The sequence below is a fragment of the Centropristis striata genome, chromosome 6 (assembly GCF_030273125.1).
Source record: "Centropristis striata isolate RG_2023a ecotype Rhode Island chromosome 6, C.striata_1.0, whole genome shotgun sequence".
Classification (NCBI taxonomy): Eukaryota; Metazoa; Chordata; class Actinopteri; order Perciformes; family Serranidae; genus Centropristis; species Centropristis striata.
The window spans coordinates 12,240,834-12,260,532 of NC_081522.1; the positions used below are offsets into that span (position 1 = coordinate 12,240,834).

Sequence of the window (19,699 nt, forward strand, 5' to 3'; positions counted from 1 at the left end):
GAGCAGACAACAGAGACAGAGAAACAGTCAGGAAATAAAAGCCCATTACAAGCGGTAAATTTTATTATGGGATAACAGCACATAAAGCACATCTAAAATCGATGTGTCCAATGCACTTTTAATAAAGGTAATATTAAAGGTACAGTTTCTAAGTACAATATAACAACATTCATATTAGAATGAAAAGTATTTAAAAGACAACATTAAATTTCTTATTTTTCTTTACAGCTGTATTTACAAAATGAATCAAAATACTTATTTTCATATTTAAGAATCAGACAAGAAGGAGCAAAACTACGTTTGTGAATAGACTACCTGCTAAAGAGAGTTCAAAAGAGCTGGATAAAAAGGTACATGATCATCTGTCCCCATTTTAACATCAGTAGCAAACGTGTGACTTAGAAATTTGTGACAACCACACACTAGTTTCGGCTTTCCCGTAATTTGCACTGCTTTTGCATGGAAAAAAGAATCCGCCCCTGCTCCACCCACCCTTCATGTTAAGTTACCCCAACCGACTGAGTGCACATTGAACACAGAACATTAAAGAAATCCAGATGTGTTGTATGCCTCTTTTACAAACACATACAACTACTTGATATACAATGCATTAGTAAATCTCAGTGAAATAAAAAAGTTGATATAAAACAAACAGAAAGTGAAGAAATGTGGGTTGCCTGTTAGTTTTTGCCTGATCAAAAAAAGGTGAACTTTTCTGTATTATTATTGTCTGCGAGCATTTATTTGACCATTCAAGATCAACATGAAACAAACTTCCCAGTTGTGTTTCTCAAAAAACAAGGTGAGGGGTGACATGTACACTCTAAACGGACCATCTATACATTGAAACCCTTTAACAAAGCGCATCAACCCACGTGAAAATGATTAACATCACATAAAGAAAGAATCTGAAAAACATTGAAGCATGTGAGAGTTGAGAATTCATCCTCATGTACAAAATACATTGTCACTTCAGTACACGTCTGGAAAACCACAAAAAAAGACAATCAAAACCATGTATGCATCTTGTTACACCGAGAGGCACTCAGTGTGATACGTTGTGTATTATTGCAAGCATATTCTCACTGATATTTGCTACAGAGTGGAGAGAAAAGGTCAACTTTGTCCTCAAATGGCAATTCTTTCATGTAGATTTGTAACACTTCATGTGGTGCAAGAGGTTTTTACGCTACTGGTCTGAAGAAACCAGTTTTAGGATAGTCTAAAATGGGGAATAACAAAAGCATACTGAGGCTCTGTTTAATAAAATCCAAGCACCACTTCCCTGCATCAGGTGAAGAACTATGCAGACACAAGAGAGGTAAATATTTAGTATCTTAAAACCTGACAAACTATAGCCTCAGTGAGTGGTTTTTACAATCAGACAAAGAAAAAAAAACACAATACTGCTGTTTCAGTTTGAATATTATCATTTTTCCCACAAACCAGAAAAGCAACCTTAAATAGCTTGTTAATTAGCAGATACTAGCTTTGCTATAAGTCAGAAGGAAATAAGTGCCTTATCCCAAGACTAGCACACTGATACAGGTACTGTCTGGGTAATTTTACCACTATCATTTTCATTATCATTATTATTTATTGAGTCCTAATATCAATAATACATTAATATGCAATGAAATGAATGGACTAATAGGGTGGCCAGGCTTAGGAATTAATACTTTGTTCACAAAATTAACTTACCTAACACCACACATCAGGGCAACACAAAATAAATGTCAGCACACCCTATCTCTATCAAACTAATCCTAAAGGAGGGAAGCAACCTAGAAACAGAGTTATCGTACAATATGGTGTCATTGATAAACAGATAAATAGTTTCACTGGGTAGGCCTTAGTAGCAGTATTTTCCTCTTACCTATACAGACAGAAATTACAAAGCTACCTTTATACATGTGATCAATAATAACATTAAATATGGTGAATAAACAGCTGAGAATGAGGGAGAGAGAAAGAGTGTGAAAATAAGATATACAGCATACAGGCCATGTCAAGTTCTTAGTTCTCCACCTGGGAACAGAACCGGTCAAATATACAGATGAAACATAAAAACATCCACAAAATCAACAAAATAAACCAAAAAGTGATAAATAAGAGGTGTATTTACATGCAGATGTTCAAAGACTATTATGCACAAAAGAATCAAAAATAATACACAGACATATATTATTGCTTGACATTCGATTATGGCTAAAAGTTGCTTTTCATTTTTTTAAAAACTATATTCTTAAACTTATTGTTAATCATAAATCCTTATCAGCTGTGCTTTGGAAAATGAGTTCTGTTAAAATGTGACGACTGACTCATAATTCTGGGTAACACACTGACACTCCAGCACAACTTTAAGCGTGACATAACACTAATCTTCACAATTTAAGGCCAGAGAAGACTCATTTTTACAATTTATAGTCACAAATTCATCTCAGTTCCTTTCAGCTGGGGCCACAGCCGCGCCATCTGAACTGATAGCGAAGCATGTTTTTTGTTGTGAAGCTGGTCAATGTCGCCTCACAGCATTCTGCAGACCTATGAATTGTCGAAGGCATTATGTCATGCTTTTTAAAACCTACACCTATTATGGATGGATCAAGCTCAGCATTTCCAAAAACCTCTTTATTTTTTAAAAGTCCAAAATAAAATCCTCACCCACATAACCCTGTTCCTCTGTAATTATTAAAGCCTTGTCTGGGGTTTATTTTATTCACACATTGTGAGAACAAAGACATACACACACGCACACACACATACACACACACTCACTTTTGCTTTTTACAAACAGATAACAGAGCAGAGACAGAAGGACCAGCACATTTTACTGTATACTATACACTGATTGAATAGCACACTTAGCATCAACCCCTACTTAAAGCGGGATATCTCAAGTGAGAATATACAGAAGGACATCACTTTACAGGCCCGTGTGAAGGCGCAGTTTATAGTTAGACACAAGTATCCATGTGTTTGATTACCAGTTCCTGCTATTCTGCCAATATCTCAACCATACATATGATCAAAACAGAGCAATGGGGCTTTTGTTTCTAGACTGAGAGTAAACGTCATCAGTGTGAGTCAGCTGAATGAAAAAAGGATGATGACTGCACTGTAGAGACCCGTAATTGTAACACAAGGCATATTGCTTGTTTTATATTGTAGAACACATTAAATGCCATTTGAATGACAAAAAAATTTCCACTTCATGAGAGAAGAAACATTTTGGTGGTAGACCTTAGCTGATCATATTTGAGCAAAATTGTTTTACGTGACCATTAAGTGATATTAAAACAGCTTAAGAATAATTTTCAAGAAACAAACTTAATTTTTTTTTTTGCAAATAAATAACAGGATATCAGCCAAACCTCCATCTCTTATTAGTTGCTTTCTGAACAGTTAAGTGCTGTACTGCATGTTTAGTGTGCTACGCCACCTCTTCTCATCAATCGAGTGCTTTGAAGAGATTTTTCTTTTTTTAACGACCTCATAAATTCACACAAGAGCTAATCAAATGCAACTGTCCAGAGGAAAGCGAGCTGCTTCTTCGGTCTACCTGTTACCTCCCTGAGCGTTCACACCTCATCCTCTTTTCGCTGCTCTTGCCGGGGCCACTGGGCCTCTCAACCTGGATTGTCTAGCAGTGTTCCAGACTGGGTTTCTTTTGCCGGGAGACTGAGGTTTACTAGTCGTAGAGGGCTTGTGCATATCCAAAATAGCATTGGATCATAACAGAGATTATTACTTAGGTACAGCATATCTACTACAACCCAAACACAACAGATTTAGTATTGCATAAGAATATTTGGTTTTTCTAACAAAGAGGGTTATCATTTTTAAAGACCCTGATGACACCGTTTGAAACCAAAACAGATTTTTGTGACAGGAATATGCTGTGTGCTAATAAAACTGCGGTTTGTAAAAGTGATGGGGTTTGTTTTTTGTTTTTTACAAATGAGATTTTCTTGAACCTGACCATAGGGGCACAGTGGTCTTTGTGTGGCTGGGGGCCCCTTAAGGACATCAATAATGTAAAATTCTGATGAATATTCAAATGTTAAATCTCAACCACTTCTCATGGAACATCCCTGACAAAAACACAAACTAAACCTAATGAGTACAAACAAATGTCCTCTCAAACAGAAAGCGCAAAAGAAACTCTTCCCTGAGGGGTGACAGCACAAGGCATTAACGCCTTGTACAAATTGCACGGCAGAGGAATGATAGTGTGCAAACAGAAAACAAAAGACAAACAACTGGATTCTATGTTACGGTTGGTGACAGATGTATCAACATGCTTTGTTGGGTTTCTAAAGGGATATCATTTTTTTCTTTTTCTTTTTTTGCTCTTTTTTTTTCAAAGATATTTCTAGAAGCCGCTACTGAGATTGCTGGAATGTCTTAGGAATCCATTCTACATTATAGACGAGTAGACTGGAAAGCGGAAGCAACGACTACTGTTTGGCACATCCAGGGTTTTTTCTACCACTTTACTACCACACTGACAAGAAAGACACACTCAACAAAACAGAAGCACAACAACAAAGCATTCTGAAAATAGCACTTGTCCTACCATTTTTATGTTTCTCCCCTAATCATACAAACAACAGCTAGTCTAATTATTGCAGGAATATAGTTAAGTGCTACCTGACATCTTTTTCTCTCCCTCGTTCTCTTTCATGAGTTCATTAACCAAAACATGTTACAAAAATAGAAGCTTTACTACCAGACAAGGCTTTGAATATTCACTTTCCCTTCACTGTTCCTTCTGTGTCCTGTTGTGGCGTTGCGGAGGCCGAGGCTGTGGTGAGAAGGCAGATAAAGTCACTCAAAAACGACAAGAAAAAAATACTTTAAACATCTTGACAGAGGCTCATGAATGTGCTTTTAAGTTTGTATCTTTGTCATGAGGCGGCTTGCTGTTTCTTTACCTTCCACTAGATGGAACAATTGGATTACAGTCTATGTGTGGATCTTTCCCGTCCGGCTATTAATGTTGATTTGCGAAGCTTGGTTGAGATAATGTTTGATTTTTCCTTGTGGCTGTCTTTACATAATAAGTGAGGTTCTTCAAAGTAAAATCAGCACCAAATATTTAGAATATATCAGAAAAAAGTGTTTTGCAAACGCTTTTCCTACATTTTTAAAGAAAACAAGTTTAAATGCTGATAAATCCAGGTACGTTTAAACAAAGACAAAGAAAGCCTTTTGTTTGTTGCCTGTTATTATATATGTGCATCCTCCCTAAAAGGAGTATCAGAGCTACATTTTGACAGGTGTCATGCATGTTGAGGTAACAGGTGATTGAGCTCCTTCAACCTGCCTTCTCATCCATGCCTCTTTGTTCACCAACCAGCAGCCTCGCCAGCAATCCTAACAGACAGTCCTTACACTTCCAGACCAGTATCATTTGCAGCTCCCAGGACTAGCCTCTGTGACCATGGTTCAACTTATATTTCTTGTGCACATGCAACACATCACTAGGTAAATATACAAGTCTTAAATTAAAGAAAGGTGTAAATAAAAGTGCCTTATCAATTCAACAATTAAGAATGGTCTAACTACTAATATCATACATGTTATTTAAAATAGATTCTATAAACATTACTTTTTTCTGTATAGTAAGTACTTATGACCATATACCCTGTAGTACATTATAAAACAGGTGGAATGGACCCTTTTCATTGTGTTGGTGCCCTGTGCTTCTCCAGGGCACCTGTCCAGAGAAGGATTAATAGCAGATGGCCTTACATGATTTCACTATGCAACAATGGTGGATGGAGTCTTTGACAGCTAAAATCATTGCGTTTTCATTAGAATTACCAGAATTCTATGTTTCTTTTTTTTTTTTTAAACGATTGTCCATAGAGAGGTGCCGATTGCATCACCATGCCGACAGACCCTCCCTCAATGTCGCTGTGAGTTTCATTCCAAGAACTGCGTCCAAAACATACGACTGAACACAAGAGAAAAGGGGCTGAACTTGACCAAAATGTGCGCATTTATCAGCTGTTTATTTCCATTTATAGGGATAGGATTATTGGTTATAAGTTTGAAAGTGAAAATGCTAAAACTGTTTTGGGAATGTAACCTGAAAAATAACACTGATGTTGTCTTATAAATGAAGATATTTTAATACCAAAAGTGACTTATACAATTATAAGTCAGGTGCACAGGTAAATCATAATAATAGCGATGCAATAAATACTGGTGAGAATGAATGAATGAGTGATGTGAATCACGAGATCCATGTTAGAAATGCGCAAAAGAGGGTCAAGTTCAACCAGACAGAAATTATTTGTCCCTATCTCCTCTTCATGTCCCATGGGGTGTCGTGTCCCACAAGTCTTCCAAAGAGAACTAAATTCAATAAAGTAAACCTTGAGAATCAACTCCCTAAGCCCTCCCCTCCAATGTAAAAGAAGAAGTTGAACAGCGTGCCATCTGTCCGCTCTGGTTTGTGCAGGGCACCAATAAAGTGTCTCAGATTCCTCCTCCACATTCCCCTACGGTGGGCACACTGGCACCTGGCAGGGCTGCTACCCGTCAACGGGCATGGACTGCTCAAAGTCTGATCCGAACAGCTCCTTGTATAAGGGGGGGAAGTGGGCACGCACAATGTCTGGGTATATTGCTTTGAAAGCTGTAAGCTTCTCTGTATGCCTACTGCACAGCGCTCGCAGTGTCGACACTTTGCATATCAACTGTGGAGAGAGAGGAGACAGGCTGTTTAGATTCACAGGGAGGCAAGGACATGGAGCAATGGTAGTGAAAAACATTCCTCCCTACAGTGTATTCCCTCTCACACAGGGGCAAACAGACTTGTAAATATTGAGACAAGCACTCAGGCACGAGGAAAACTTGACACTTTATATTATGGAACTGGTACAATTGATAAATTGCCACTTTTCTACTGATAAAAAGGCATTTCAAGTAACATTATGAATGCTTCCCCTGAAATCTCTGTAATCTAATGCACTAAAAATGGTTGATGGCCTGTGGATAAAGATCCTAAACAGTGGGAGATTACACTGCTACAAGGGTAGAGCATGCTTAGTAGACAGCCACTTTCAGGGATAATGGATGGAGTGTGCACTGCATTGCACGGCACTGTACCTTTGTAAGTATACCATCCTCTCTGTGGTTCTTCTGCAGGACGTGCTGGAGGGCCAGCTGGATCTTCTGCTGGAGTTTCTCCACCTTCACTTTCTCCTGGAGCCAAGACCGGTCTGCAAGGTAAATGATCACAACTTTTAGTGACTGTAAAAAAACACACGTAGGCCCCTTAACAGTCAACATGTGAACAGTAATGATTCAGTGCCGCTAATATAAGATACTAATTGATAGGGAAAGACAGGAGGGCAACAGCGTTCCTTGTCGTGGTGAATGTGCGTCTACCTTTTTTTTTCCCTTTGCACTGTGAGTGACACCTACCAGCAGACATCAACACAAAGGCGGAGAACAGGGCGATCTCATCCTCAGACAGGTGCATAGAACACAAGTTTTTCCCAAACTCGAAGACGGAGCTGATCAAGTCGTCACAGCCTGCCACAGCAAAGGACACAGAGAGAGGGCTTAGGATGAGGAAGACCAAAGAACAACATTCACTCTTGATCTTTATTGGGAGAGAGGCACACAGGGAGGGGAGAGGAAGGGGAAGGAATGAAAAAGAGCGGCATGCTGACAGCACATGGGAGCGTCTTAAGCAGAACAGGCAATGCTTTTACTGAGTTTTGCCTCCCAGACGAGTCACTTTTGGCAGTTGGGTGGTGTTATGCAAGCCAAAATGAGGTCACTATTGAGGCTTTTAGTTAAATCAATTATCGGGGATAGAGAGAGACAGGCGGATGCCACCGCGGCTTGGGAAGCCCATCACTCTGCCTCCCCCCACTGCGGACCGCTCTGCACACAACACACAGGACACTGGGACTCTCGAAGCTGGGACGCATACACCTGCTCACTCACATGCACACACAAACAAGGAATGGAAAACTTACACCGAGAAACAGAATTCAGCATTTTTACTGCCGCCATGGGACACATTTACATTTCCTCCGTCAAAAAGGCAGTTGGAAATGCGAGAAAATCCATGGTGGAGAGTCTTACTAATGTCATGGCAGTCAAACACGAATGCTATTTGCTTTCGCCTGAGATGTTTTATATCAGACTATCAATGATGGTTTTGATAGCGCTCTCCCTAAAGACACTCCGTCTGGCTTTATTTATTCCACAGTTACACGAGCCATATGCAGCAGAGCCTCACTAACATCTCTGTTCTACCATAAATAACCATTGCAGAGACAGCAATGCCAGGTGAGGCAAGGCTGAGTGCTCAGTGTTTGCTTCAAGGCCTTCAGCATTGTGTAGAACAGAACAGCAGACTCTAATTTTGGCTATTACACCAAGGGAAGGAGTGAGACTGTAAGACACACACAAACACACAGCAGCGTACAAATACACACATGCAAACTCATTCAAACGTGCACATGCGCACGTTCACCCAGCCACCCACTCACACCCACACCCACACCCACACCCACACCCACACCCACACCCACACACACACACACACACACACTCCACTTACCTAATGACTTGAACACATCAGGTCCGGCATACTTTCCATCAAAATAGACTGTGTTGTTTTGCGAGTCAAAGGCACGGCACATTCTGACAAACACAACTTCCAAAGAGCCTGTGGAGACAGACAGGAACAAGATGCTGAATCTGAGCATTGTTTCTTTTTTTTCTCCCCAGCAGTTACACATCAGTGAGGGGTGCAAAACACATGATTGTGCTTTGTGCTATTCTTCTACAATATGAGTAACACAACCACTTTGAAATAAAGAAGCCTGCCGTCAGAGGGAGGGAAAAAAACACCTCTGCAGATGATAATATCATAGACAGAAGGCTATTCTTCTATAATGACATGCCAGATAAAAATTACTCTTCATTCAGTAGTGACAGTGCTTATTCATTCAACCTTTATTTAACAAGATAGGTAGGGAATTTATTCTATGCTGCAATTTTATACCACTCTGTGGGTGTGGATAAGAGGATCAAGAAAATGTAACAGAAGCCATTACTGCCTCTAAGGGAGATGCTACTGTTTTAAAATGTCATGTCTGACAAGGGATCTCAGTCTTTATTTCATTATTCATATTGGCTGTGCTAATGTAAATAATACTCAGGGAAAGACCCAGGAGAGGTGTTTGTTTGCTGCATGTGTGGTGAGTTTGTATCTGTGTGTTTGAGCATCTGTATTATGCGTAAATATAGGTGACAGTGTGCAGAGAGCCACAGCTGCATTTAATATTCTGTAAGTATGTCTTCATGAGAGCAGTTTGAATAAGCAGACATCATCTGTGTCTGAGAAAAGAGAGGGGGAATGGCAGCCGTCATGATAGGTATTATCTAAGCTCAGGGACACATTGCTTATCTAATGCTGTGTCCACCACTGCTATGTATGTAATGAACAGAAGAAAATAGAGAGCGACAGAGGCAGAGAGAGGAAACGGACGGGGTGGGGTCTCCTCTCTGTGACACTGTCTGTGCGTGTGAAGAAGAGGGCTTTGTGCAGTCAGGTCAGCTACGCCCTTGTGACAATGCCAGAGGGGGGTGGTGGTGGTTGTGGTGGTGGTGGTGGGTGAGTTTGACGGCAGCAGGCCATGTTGACAGGCTGTCATACCTGCTTTCAGCAGCACTATCTGATCGTTCTGACACAGCTCCATGAAGCCGTCGATGCGCTTGGCGAACTCCACCACATACTGAATGGCCTCTGTTATTTTGATAGCACACAGCTGCCACATGACTTCCCGGGGCTAAAAACAGATAGGACAGAGAATGAGTTATCTGCTTTAAAACAATGGATTGTATTACTGTAACTGATGTGGAGGCCAGCACAGCCCGGTTGCAGTCGAGGTACCTTGCTCTGGTAGCTCTCGACCTCCTCCTGCAGAAAGGCCTGCCAGGTCATCTGCTGCAGCTCCTCCCTCAGGTACTGACATGTCTCCATGTGTGACTTGGAGATGTTCTGGGCCAGGTGCTCTGCAACACAACCATCGTACCGTCGTCATAAACCCCGAAGATCACAGTTGAGATCTGAATGTTACTCGCAAGGCTATGTGAAAGTGAAGACCCCACTGATGAAATATGCCACAGGAAAAGAAGATTTATTTACTGAGCTTTCAAAAAGGAGGAGAGGCGGATACGCGTGGGCTTTTTTGACTGGGAAAAGGCTTGTTGACATTTCCTTTCACTGCCTGCAGGAAGCTCATAACTTAAGGTTGAGGCAAAGCCAATCTAGTTATGACACAAATGCATGGAGAGGAGGAGGGGCGCCACGTTACTCACTGAAACAAAGGTCACATTTTCTCTCAGAGAAATATTGAGTATAAGAATTTAAATGGTTTTGAAAACACATCTGTTAAAAGGAGTTCCTAGGCACAGGGGAGCCTAAAAAAATGATTTCCCCAGACGCCTGCCCTGCTGGATCCTGATTGGCCCTAATTAATGGAAACTAATTACAAAAAAGAGGCTCTTTTAATGAGTGTTGGAGATGAGTCTCCAACCTCCTGCTATTTTAAGCAACCTTTGTGTCGTTTGCCCCACGGTTGAGTTGTTCTCCCCCCTCCTCCATTTTGCTGTCTCTCTTCTCGTCTCCCCCTGCCTCTCTCCTGCCTCTTACCTAGTTCAGCCATGGACACGGTGGGGGAGGTTTCTCCGTTGGTGAAGGAGCAGTAAGGGAAGAAGCCAGAGCCGGGGGCAAAGTCGCAGATGGGCTCCGGCTTGATGCCGTTGATGTCCAGGCCTGACTGGTCAGGAGATGGCTGGATGTCCAAGTAGAAGCTGCTGACCGCCGAGTCTGGTTTGCTGCCATCAGGGGTGTGACCATCCATGTAGCCGCTGAGGTCGTCATGGAGCTCTGTGAGGCCATTGGCTGAGAGGCCATAGTTTGGTGTGAGCGGCTCCGCCTCTCCCGGCTGTTGTTGGTGGTCACGCTGCTGCTGCTGCAGCCGGTGCTTCTGGACCTCAGCGTACAGGCTGTCTCGCTGCTTCTTCGACATTCGGCCGAACTTCACCGCTGTGATTAGCAAGACAAAACATGTGTCAGTCACTACTGAAAAATCACAAACAATCAACTACAAACGCATGATAATAACAATAATATTATGAAAGTTCTAGTTAATAGGGATCAACTCTATATATATTGGTATCGATAAATTATGGTATATCATCCATCTCTGCCCACTATATCTAATCTTTTCTTTCACTCGGGTGTGCATAAACCACAAATTATGAAATGCTTCTTAATAAACTTGTGGCATTGTATCATCTATGAGAAGCAGGTAATTATTGGATATCTCTATTGTTAAAAATAAATGTATATTGTGCATCCCTACTAGTTAGCGACTGGATGATTGGACTGCATCCTTCCAAATGCCATTGCCATTTTACTGAGTCATTTTGTTAATTTTCTTGTTGAGTTTTGACATTTTATTCACCAATAAGTAAAATATTCTTCCCAGCAGGGTGGATTACCACTACAAACAGACTTATTTCAATATATTTTTAAATACTGGCGAGATACTGACAGTCATGACCAGAAAATGTCTGAAACAGTGGAATTGCTCTGAGAATAAAATCATATTATCTCGCACTATTGGCTAAACTCTTCCTCTAACAGAAAAAATAAATCTTGCCTTGTGAGTCTGAGACAAAATAACAAAAGGATTTAATTAGTTTTTTTGTTGTGCACATTTATTCCATATTTTCTATAAATTATATATATCGCATTCAGAGATTTGTGCCCTCCCCTGACACGGTAACACAACACTAATCTATGCTAAAGTTGTATGTTACTATAAGAAGAACAGATACCTGCTATTAGCATCATACTCCACTAGACTAATGTACAGCACGGCACATAAAGAGTGATATACTCCAACAGATAACACTGATGAAAAAATGCAAATGTCCATATTTCAGGAGGGATCAGTAAGGACAGAGATTATTATAACAATGAACAGCTTCATAAGTACAGAGGCAGAAGTGGGAAGTGACTATAAGCTTATCAGCCACTCAAACATGAGGCAGACTAAGTTGCTGCCTCCTGTTTCAAGGTTTCCAGACTAAACAGTGGTGCTGAGAATGAGACTCCTTGGCCGGAGTTCTAGGGGCCTGGCAGTATGTCAGCCGGTCACAGTGTGTGTGTGTGTGTGTGTGTGTGTGTGTGTGTGTGTGTGTGTGTGTGTTTGTCTATGCACAGTGGAGAGCGAGTGGAGCGGCGAGGAGGGGAGTGCGGGCAGATGGGCTCTGGTGTGTTGAGTGAAGGCAAGAGTCACCTTCGTCTGTCCTGAGTGTGTGTATGTGTGTGTGTGTGTGTGTGTGTGTGTGTGTGTGTGTGTGTGTGTGTGTGTGTGTGCGCGTGTGTGCATGTGTCTGGCTATGCAATGGCACTCATAAGTGCTAATGTACTTCTGTGTTCATTCACAGTCATGAATATGTATGCATGTGTGTGTAACTGAATTTGAGCAAAGTAATGTGCATTAATATATGCCAGCCTCTGTGCATGCATGTTCAGGTTTCCTGTGTGTGTGTTTTTACAAAAAAAAAAAAAAAATGTCTGCTTTGTTCTGATATAATCCTCAGCTCATCCCGGACTGGACTGGCTCAGTCTGGACCAGCCTGGCACAGCAGGAGCCCTCCAGCACACATCCCCACCTGTGTGCTCCCATTACAGCATCTCAGCTGCAGCAGCACTAATGACAACCTCTAACAACCTCCTATTTCATCAAACCTAGTCTCTATCACAGCAACAAATTAGCCCAACAGACAAAGCACTCACCTGCTACTGGCAGACAATGAACACAGACTGACGTCTTAGCATGTTTATGTCACGATTTTTCTTGGGATATGTCTGGTGTGTCTCTTTGAGAATAATGGCAGTCATTATCTGTGTGTGTGTGTGTGTGTGTGTTTTGATGTTGTGTTCGCCTCTATAACAAAATATCATTATGCTGTAGCACACACAATATACGGTTGTGAATTAACAACCAAATAAAAAATAATGATTAACAGAAAGTAACACACACAGGTTTTGACGGCTACTTGAGGTGAGACACTATAGGCAAAAACGTTTTTTTTTCATTCACTGGTGAATTTTGTGACTGTTTTAAGCTATTTTGGCTTTTGTCTTTCAGACTAGTGGAAAGAAAACACAAAATATACATTAAGGTGTTTATTTTATTAATCTTTATCTATTTGTGTCTGTAAACTCAACAAAAGCTAGCATAAGATGATGTCTTACCTGCATATTTAAAGATAACTTTTCATAAAATTTGTATTTTAAAAACAGTCTTAATGTCAGTATGCTAATCCTATCTACTTGTAGCATTTATATGTAAACGAATTTTAAGAAAACAGCCTTTATATATATATATATATATATATATATATATATATATATATATATATATATATATATATGACTTACTTTCTTCTAATACTCCACTTCAGTAGCACTTACATACACCAACCTTTCCAGTTTCATTCCTATCTGTTTTCTGAAGGATTTTACAGTGGGGTTTGTTCATATATCATTCATAGCCTGATTTTGACAACGTCTTCTTCCCAAAAACGTGGCGAAAATGGATTTCTGCTGGCAGTAAAAATTCCCTTGGAAAAAATGAAACAATTTTGAACCTGGCTTAATTTAAAGTTCAGATTTATGTTATGGAAATGTGTGCAAATTAGCACATATTTAATAAGACAATGAGTTGTTATTTATGATTAAAAAAACTTTTCCTCAGGTAAGTAATCAGCTGGGGAAGTTTGATGTTGATATCTATTTGTTAAGTATTTAAAGCTTCATTCTATTTATCTGTAGTGTCTCCACTTAAAGGTAGATATGAGTGACATTAAAATGTGTATTTCTACTCTTTCAGGAAATATACTTCAGGTTCATAATTTGTAACGACATTTTTGTAATATGTAATTTAATTTTTCACCTATTCTTTTACATTATAAATAAGTAGATAAATTACAAGATAGTTTATTGGAATAAACATGAGCCTTAAAATCACACTACCAACCTCTAAAAATCACTCGATATTTTGATCCCGAGGACATTAATTCCTCTCTTGCCCACCTTCACAGGATGCCTGAAGGACTGGTTCAAAGGCACTTTAGCAGCGCACCTTCTGCCCACACAGGGGCTTGAACCTGAGCTCTTCACCTCCCCCGACTCCTCATGCCACCTAGCTGCATCCGCCCACCTCTTCCATCAAGTGCTTACCATCTCGTGACATGCCCACTGCCAGGCACTTCTGCAGCCGGCAGTGCTGGCAGCGGTTGCGGCTGGTGCGGTCGATCAGGCAGTTCTTCTGACGGGGGCAGGAGTAGGCTGCATTGCTCTGCTGACTCCTCCTGAAGAAGCCCTGCACAGGAGAGGGACATGGAAACACTTTGGGTTACTGGATGAACTACTGTGGGTGGAAAAATGTTCTGGAACTGTATGATCAATTCATGCCTTCATAATGTTTTAGCGCTGACAAAATTCATAACTGATTGATAGTGATTTATTGTATTCCTAGCAGTGATATTTTTATTTACTGCTGCCAAACAGATTAGATAATAACACTACTCTGATGGTGGTTTCCTAGCTGTTACACTGTAATATCTGGCATTCAAAGGAGGCTTTATTTCACCAGTGTGTTCAGCATGAGGGTGGTGTGTTTGGGTAGGAATGATAACAGTGGATGGTATTTTTCTTCGCTGGGGTTATTAGTGTTGATTAACGCAGCACTGGCATGTGCAGTGCTAAAGGATTGCGAATGCACACCGACTGGATTCCTCATCCTTTGACTTAATGAATTGATTCCAGCACATCATTAACATGCCCCACTCTACTGCTCCATACACATATGTCTTAATTAGCTGCTCATTGGCTGTTTAATTACAAGAAAACAGCTGACAGCTGCCAAGTTGCTTTATAATGGAAGCCATTATGGAAACAGGCTATAACTGCCAGTGACAAGCAGCACTCTTTAATAATGCTATGATTTATGGTCCAAACTTTTGCACTCACACATATCATTAAAGGCCTCTCTGCCTTGGACTAATTAGCAATCATTAAAGATAGATTTCAGCAGTTTATTCTTTAGTGTTTTGTTCCTTCCAGCTCCTGTGTGAGGGAGAGGAGCACTGGGAAGAACAGGAATCTCTCCCTCTCTCTCCTTCTTACACACACACACACACACACACACACACACACACACACACACACACACACACACACACACACACACACACACACACACACACACACACACACAGGAGCAAACAGCAAAGGTGCAGGCTGGCTGAGGAATGCTAATGATGTGTCTGGTGACAAGCACAGGGACAAGAATACACTCTAAGCACAAAATTCCCCTCACTGTGAATGGCTGGTGCATTTGAAACAGTACAAAAGGCGGCTTCAATGGAAGCAACACTGTAGCAAACAGCCAACAATCTGCTATAATTCAAAGCACTCTCCTTTTGATCATTTTATTTCAAGAAGAGCAGGCTGCAGCAGAAGCAAAAAAAAAAAAACTGTGAAAAGACATGTCCCTGGGAGGGAAAGGCAGAGCAAGGCGGAGGGATGACTTTGTCCTACTAATTGTGGTTTTCTGTGATGTCCTCTGTGGTGCTTGACCACTTTAATGATCATGTTTTGTATGTTTACACTTCACACTCCCTCTCCAAATCGTCATAAAACTTCAGGAACATTTTTCAAACGTTTTCCTAGCAAGCAACTTTCTTTACCTCCTCAATTTTCCGTCTTTCCCCCTCTCAGCTCTCCTGTCCCTCATACACACACACACACACACACACACACACACACACACACACACACACACACACACACACACACACACACACACACACACACACACACACACACACACACACACACACACACACACACACACACACACACACACACACACACACACACACACACACACACCACTTGCCGCGACAAACAGGTTCAGTCTCTTGATGCTTACCTTACAGCCTTCACATGTTATCACGCCGTAATGGATGCCTGATGATTTGTCTCCACAGATCTTGCAGGGAATTATTTCGATTTGAGCTGCAGAGAAGAAAAGGAAATGAAAGAAAAAAAAAGAAAAAATCAACATTTTGCTGTCACAAGTCACTGTACAACACCCTCACCATGGATCCATGTTGGTACATGAAAGAGCACTGTGCTTCTAAAAACATCTCATCCGGTGGCTTTTGAATCCTCACTTCCACAGAGCATTAGCTGAATATTTTGTTGGTTGTGTGTGTGTGTCGGAGAGTGTGCATGTGTAGGGAAGGAGGCCATTTTAAGTCCTCACAAGCAGCCAATGTAAACATGGTGTCACTTTGCATCCTAAACACAACTTACATAAGGAAAAATCCAGCTACCCACAAACCCTAATACAGCACAGTAGCACTAATGCTAGGCTTATGCAATGACAAAGACTCATTTAGCCACATAAGGATACATATTTTCTGTTGGAAAACTTGACTTCATGCAGCCTCTTAAACTTCGAAACCATAAAAGCCTCAGGAGTTGATCCACTGGGCCCACAAAGACTCAAAACATGCCCACTGTGTAGGACAGCACGGTGGCAGTGATTGTGTATATCTATATAAGCTACGGGGGAAAGTGTTCAGTGGCTGGGATGTTGTGCTGTTGACAGGCCTGTGATTCACCCGCCATAGAGGACAAAAGCACAGAGAGGACAGGCCTCATCCATCGTTGGCCTTCTCTTCAGGAGCGGACCACAGGGCAACACAACAGAACACACAGACATCAGAGACTCAGAACTCCCAGCTCGTCCCACTGCTCTCAGCTTTATCACTGCAGCCACTGATGCTACATCCCTCTCCACCTCCCCCTCTGTCTCCCCCCCACCCCCCTCCCTCTCTCTCTTTCCCTCCAGAGATCTCTATCTCACAGCCCTCCTCCACATCTCCAACATCTCAGTCCCACCATCCCAACAGTGCTGTGCAGCGCCAGACGAACTCCGCTATCTGATCTAAATCGAGGAAAGATCACCGCGGGATATTTCCTCGCGATGTAATGGTTTTCTCCAACCAGCCATGCAGCCAACCAATCAGAGCACATGGAGCTATTGCAACACAAGTCTATACCAATTAGGGGAGGAATATTATGATTTTGCCTTAATAAGATGCAATAAAAAATTATAATAATTAAAGAAGTGGTGGTACATTCACTATGTCAAAGAGTTACATCAGCCTCTCCCCTCTAGCCAGGCCTAACTGTCTCTTCCCAAGACTAGAAGCTTCAAATATCCCTCGTACACCTTAACAACCAACCTCTTTAAAGTAGTTTGATCACATCAAAAGTACGGCTGCTAAAGTTCAAGCCAGAGATCCCTGCCCATTTTAATCATCTGCCTAGGAGCTTGTAATGTGTCATGTGGATAATGTCCTTGTCCCTGAGGCATGCCCGGGAGAGGCCCTTAACACAGAGCCTCTAATCCACTAACCCCGGAGCCACACTCTATTCATTCAGGAATCTGTCTGTTCTCCTCGCGCTGCTGGAGTCAACAAGACCGGCCATGTTTACATGGAATTAGCCTACATTTTAGTAAAATGAACAAAAGGGAGTGGTGGAACATGCACAATTAATTCTCCTCCAGACAACACCTCCTGTGATTTGTGATTCTCACATACAATGGAGGGCACTGCACCTCGTCGGCCTGGATTAGAGTGAAATCCAGGCAGGAGGCGGGCTTTGACAACCTAACTGAGAGGGTTAATTTATAATTAATCTTTTCCTTACTGTGCACAGTTGCTTGTTATTTCGGTTAGGTCTATCTCTGTATGAGTGCACTCTATTGTTTGTTTTTGTGTTCTCCCCGCATGAGCATTAGCAGTGCAGTGTGTTTCGACTCCTTTAGCGTTTTCAGCCTCATTACTTACATAATTTGTTCTGACATGCACTCACAACAACTGAAGCATGCTGTAATTATGACTAGATGTGGTTATGGTGAGCTAAAGGTTGCAGTGACAAGCCCCAGCCATTGGGTGGCAGTGCAGGGCTGTGGCTATGGTTGTCTTGCCAAGTTAAGCCAAGCTTCCACCCACCCTATTCAGCCCACAGGCTTTTGGCTCTGAGCTCCAGCCTCTGATAGCTCCAGGCTTAGGCTGCTGCTAGCTTCCCCCACCCCCACAGCATAGCTGTGAGATGCCTTCATCTCTCCTGAAGAAGCGGAGCTGGCTAGGTGCTCGCTCAGGCCTGACAGAGGCTGTGCCACATCAGGTGAAAGCAGTGGGAGTAGAGACACGGGGGTGCCAGGCCGGGCAGGGCATACACATATACGAGCATGCCTCACAAAGCCCTATCTGCAGCAGGAAGGCCCTGAGTGCACACAGCCTCACCAGCTAACACCCTCTCACTCCACCGCTGCACAAGCCCCTGGATGCTCAGTGCACTCAACAGTAAAAAGGGTTTGTCTCTGGTCCGGCTGAGGCAGGCTCTGTAGTTTCTTGTATGAGAAAAGACCCCATTCTGAACATATAGTCATTTCCACACTAGGATAAGCTGCTTTCAAGAAGATGTGGAGAGGGGGGTCAAGGAGAATACAGACCCAGCAGTTACACAATGGAGATCAAATACACCATGAAGTCACCTACACCCTCCGCCTAAGTCAATATTTGTATGTCTATGACATGCAAGTTGTCCTCTTGAGTGACTGGTCATGGGGCCCCTAAGCCACACTGTAGACACTGAGGATGATTTAAACTGAATTCACACAGGAGAGTCAGTCAAACAAAAAAGGCCTGCGCTTATAAGCACTCCCAATCTGGCAGTCAATATCTATTGACATGAGCTGCGGAGTTAACTGCCTCTTGGTGTGAAACAGGCAGCTGCTGGCTCGCTTGAGCTTGACCAGCACAGTGCCACTGATCCCATTCACCGCGCCTGCCTGCCTGCCTCCCTGCCTGCCCGCTTCCCTGCCAGCCAGCACTGCCTGCTCTGTTTACGACATCAAAGCCAGGCACAGTTAGACGGGCAGCCATGCTAAAGCCCATCCCAGCAGCCTGACGCTACTCACAGCACTGTGAGATGGCCTCTGCACGCAGGCCACTTCAAAGACACCTGCTGAGACGCCAAGATTATGTGTGAATCACACTGCTGCAGAATCACACCACGCGCATAACCATAAGGGCCGGACAGCGGCTCAAGACTGATTTCCTGTATGCAGCATTGCAGCCTGGCGTGGGTGTGTGGGACAATGGGCATGGCAGCGAGAGGAGACAGTCAAGCCGAATGCTAAAGCTTGTTCTTTGTCTGTCTGTGGTTGAGCAGTTCAAGGACACTGATTCACCACACTAGCAGGCCCTTTGAGGGGATGACGTGTCACTCAGAGCACATGTACAATAGGGCAGCTAGGCCTCCGCGTGTTCACCCAGTGCCCTTCACTGTCTTCTCCACAGCCCTGAGATCAGCCCACTGCTAAAGCGACACTACATTATCAAAGAGCTGGAAACTGACAGTCAAATGTGAACACCCAGAACAATTTGCCAAATGCACACTAACAGCTTACAGGGGCCCTGTCATAGTTTATATTGTTATAAGCACTGGATAGACAGACACTGGCAGACAGAGCACTTCCTCCATATGCAC

The 19,699-nt window shown here is 42.3% G+C and overlaps 1 protein-coding gene across 2 annotated transcripts in view; it reads right to left on the reverse strand.

Moving 5' to 3' along the window:
- Positions 1-133: 133 nt before the first annotated feature.
- Positions 134-19,699, reverse strand: part of roraa (RAR-related orphan receptor A, paralog a) — a 191,432-nt gene continuing 171,866 nt past the window's right edge. For both annotated transcript variants that reach the window (XM_059334304.1, XM_059334305.1), the window contains 9 exons: positions 16,059-16,144; positions 14,303-14,444; positions 10,694-11,089; positions 9,932-10,053; positions 9,695-9,827; positions 8,594-8,701; positions 7,441-7,551; positions 7,123-7,235; positions 134-6,710 (listed from right to left, as the gene is read on the reverse strand). In XM_059334304.1, the coding sequence (XP_059190287.1) occupies positions 6,546-6,710; positions 7,123-7,235; positions 7,441-7,551; positions 8,594-8,701; positions 9,695-9,827; positions 9,932-10,053; positions 10,694-11,089; positions 14,303-14,444; positions 16,059-16,144 (1,376 nt within the window). In that variant the 3' untranslated portion in view covers positions 134-6,545. The remainder of the gene's footprint in view (positions 6,711-7,122; positions 7,236-7,440; positions 7,552-8,593; positions 8,702-9,694; positions 9,828-9,931; positions 10,054-10,693; positions 11,090-14,302; positions 14,445-16,058; positions 16,145-19,699) is intronic.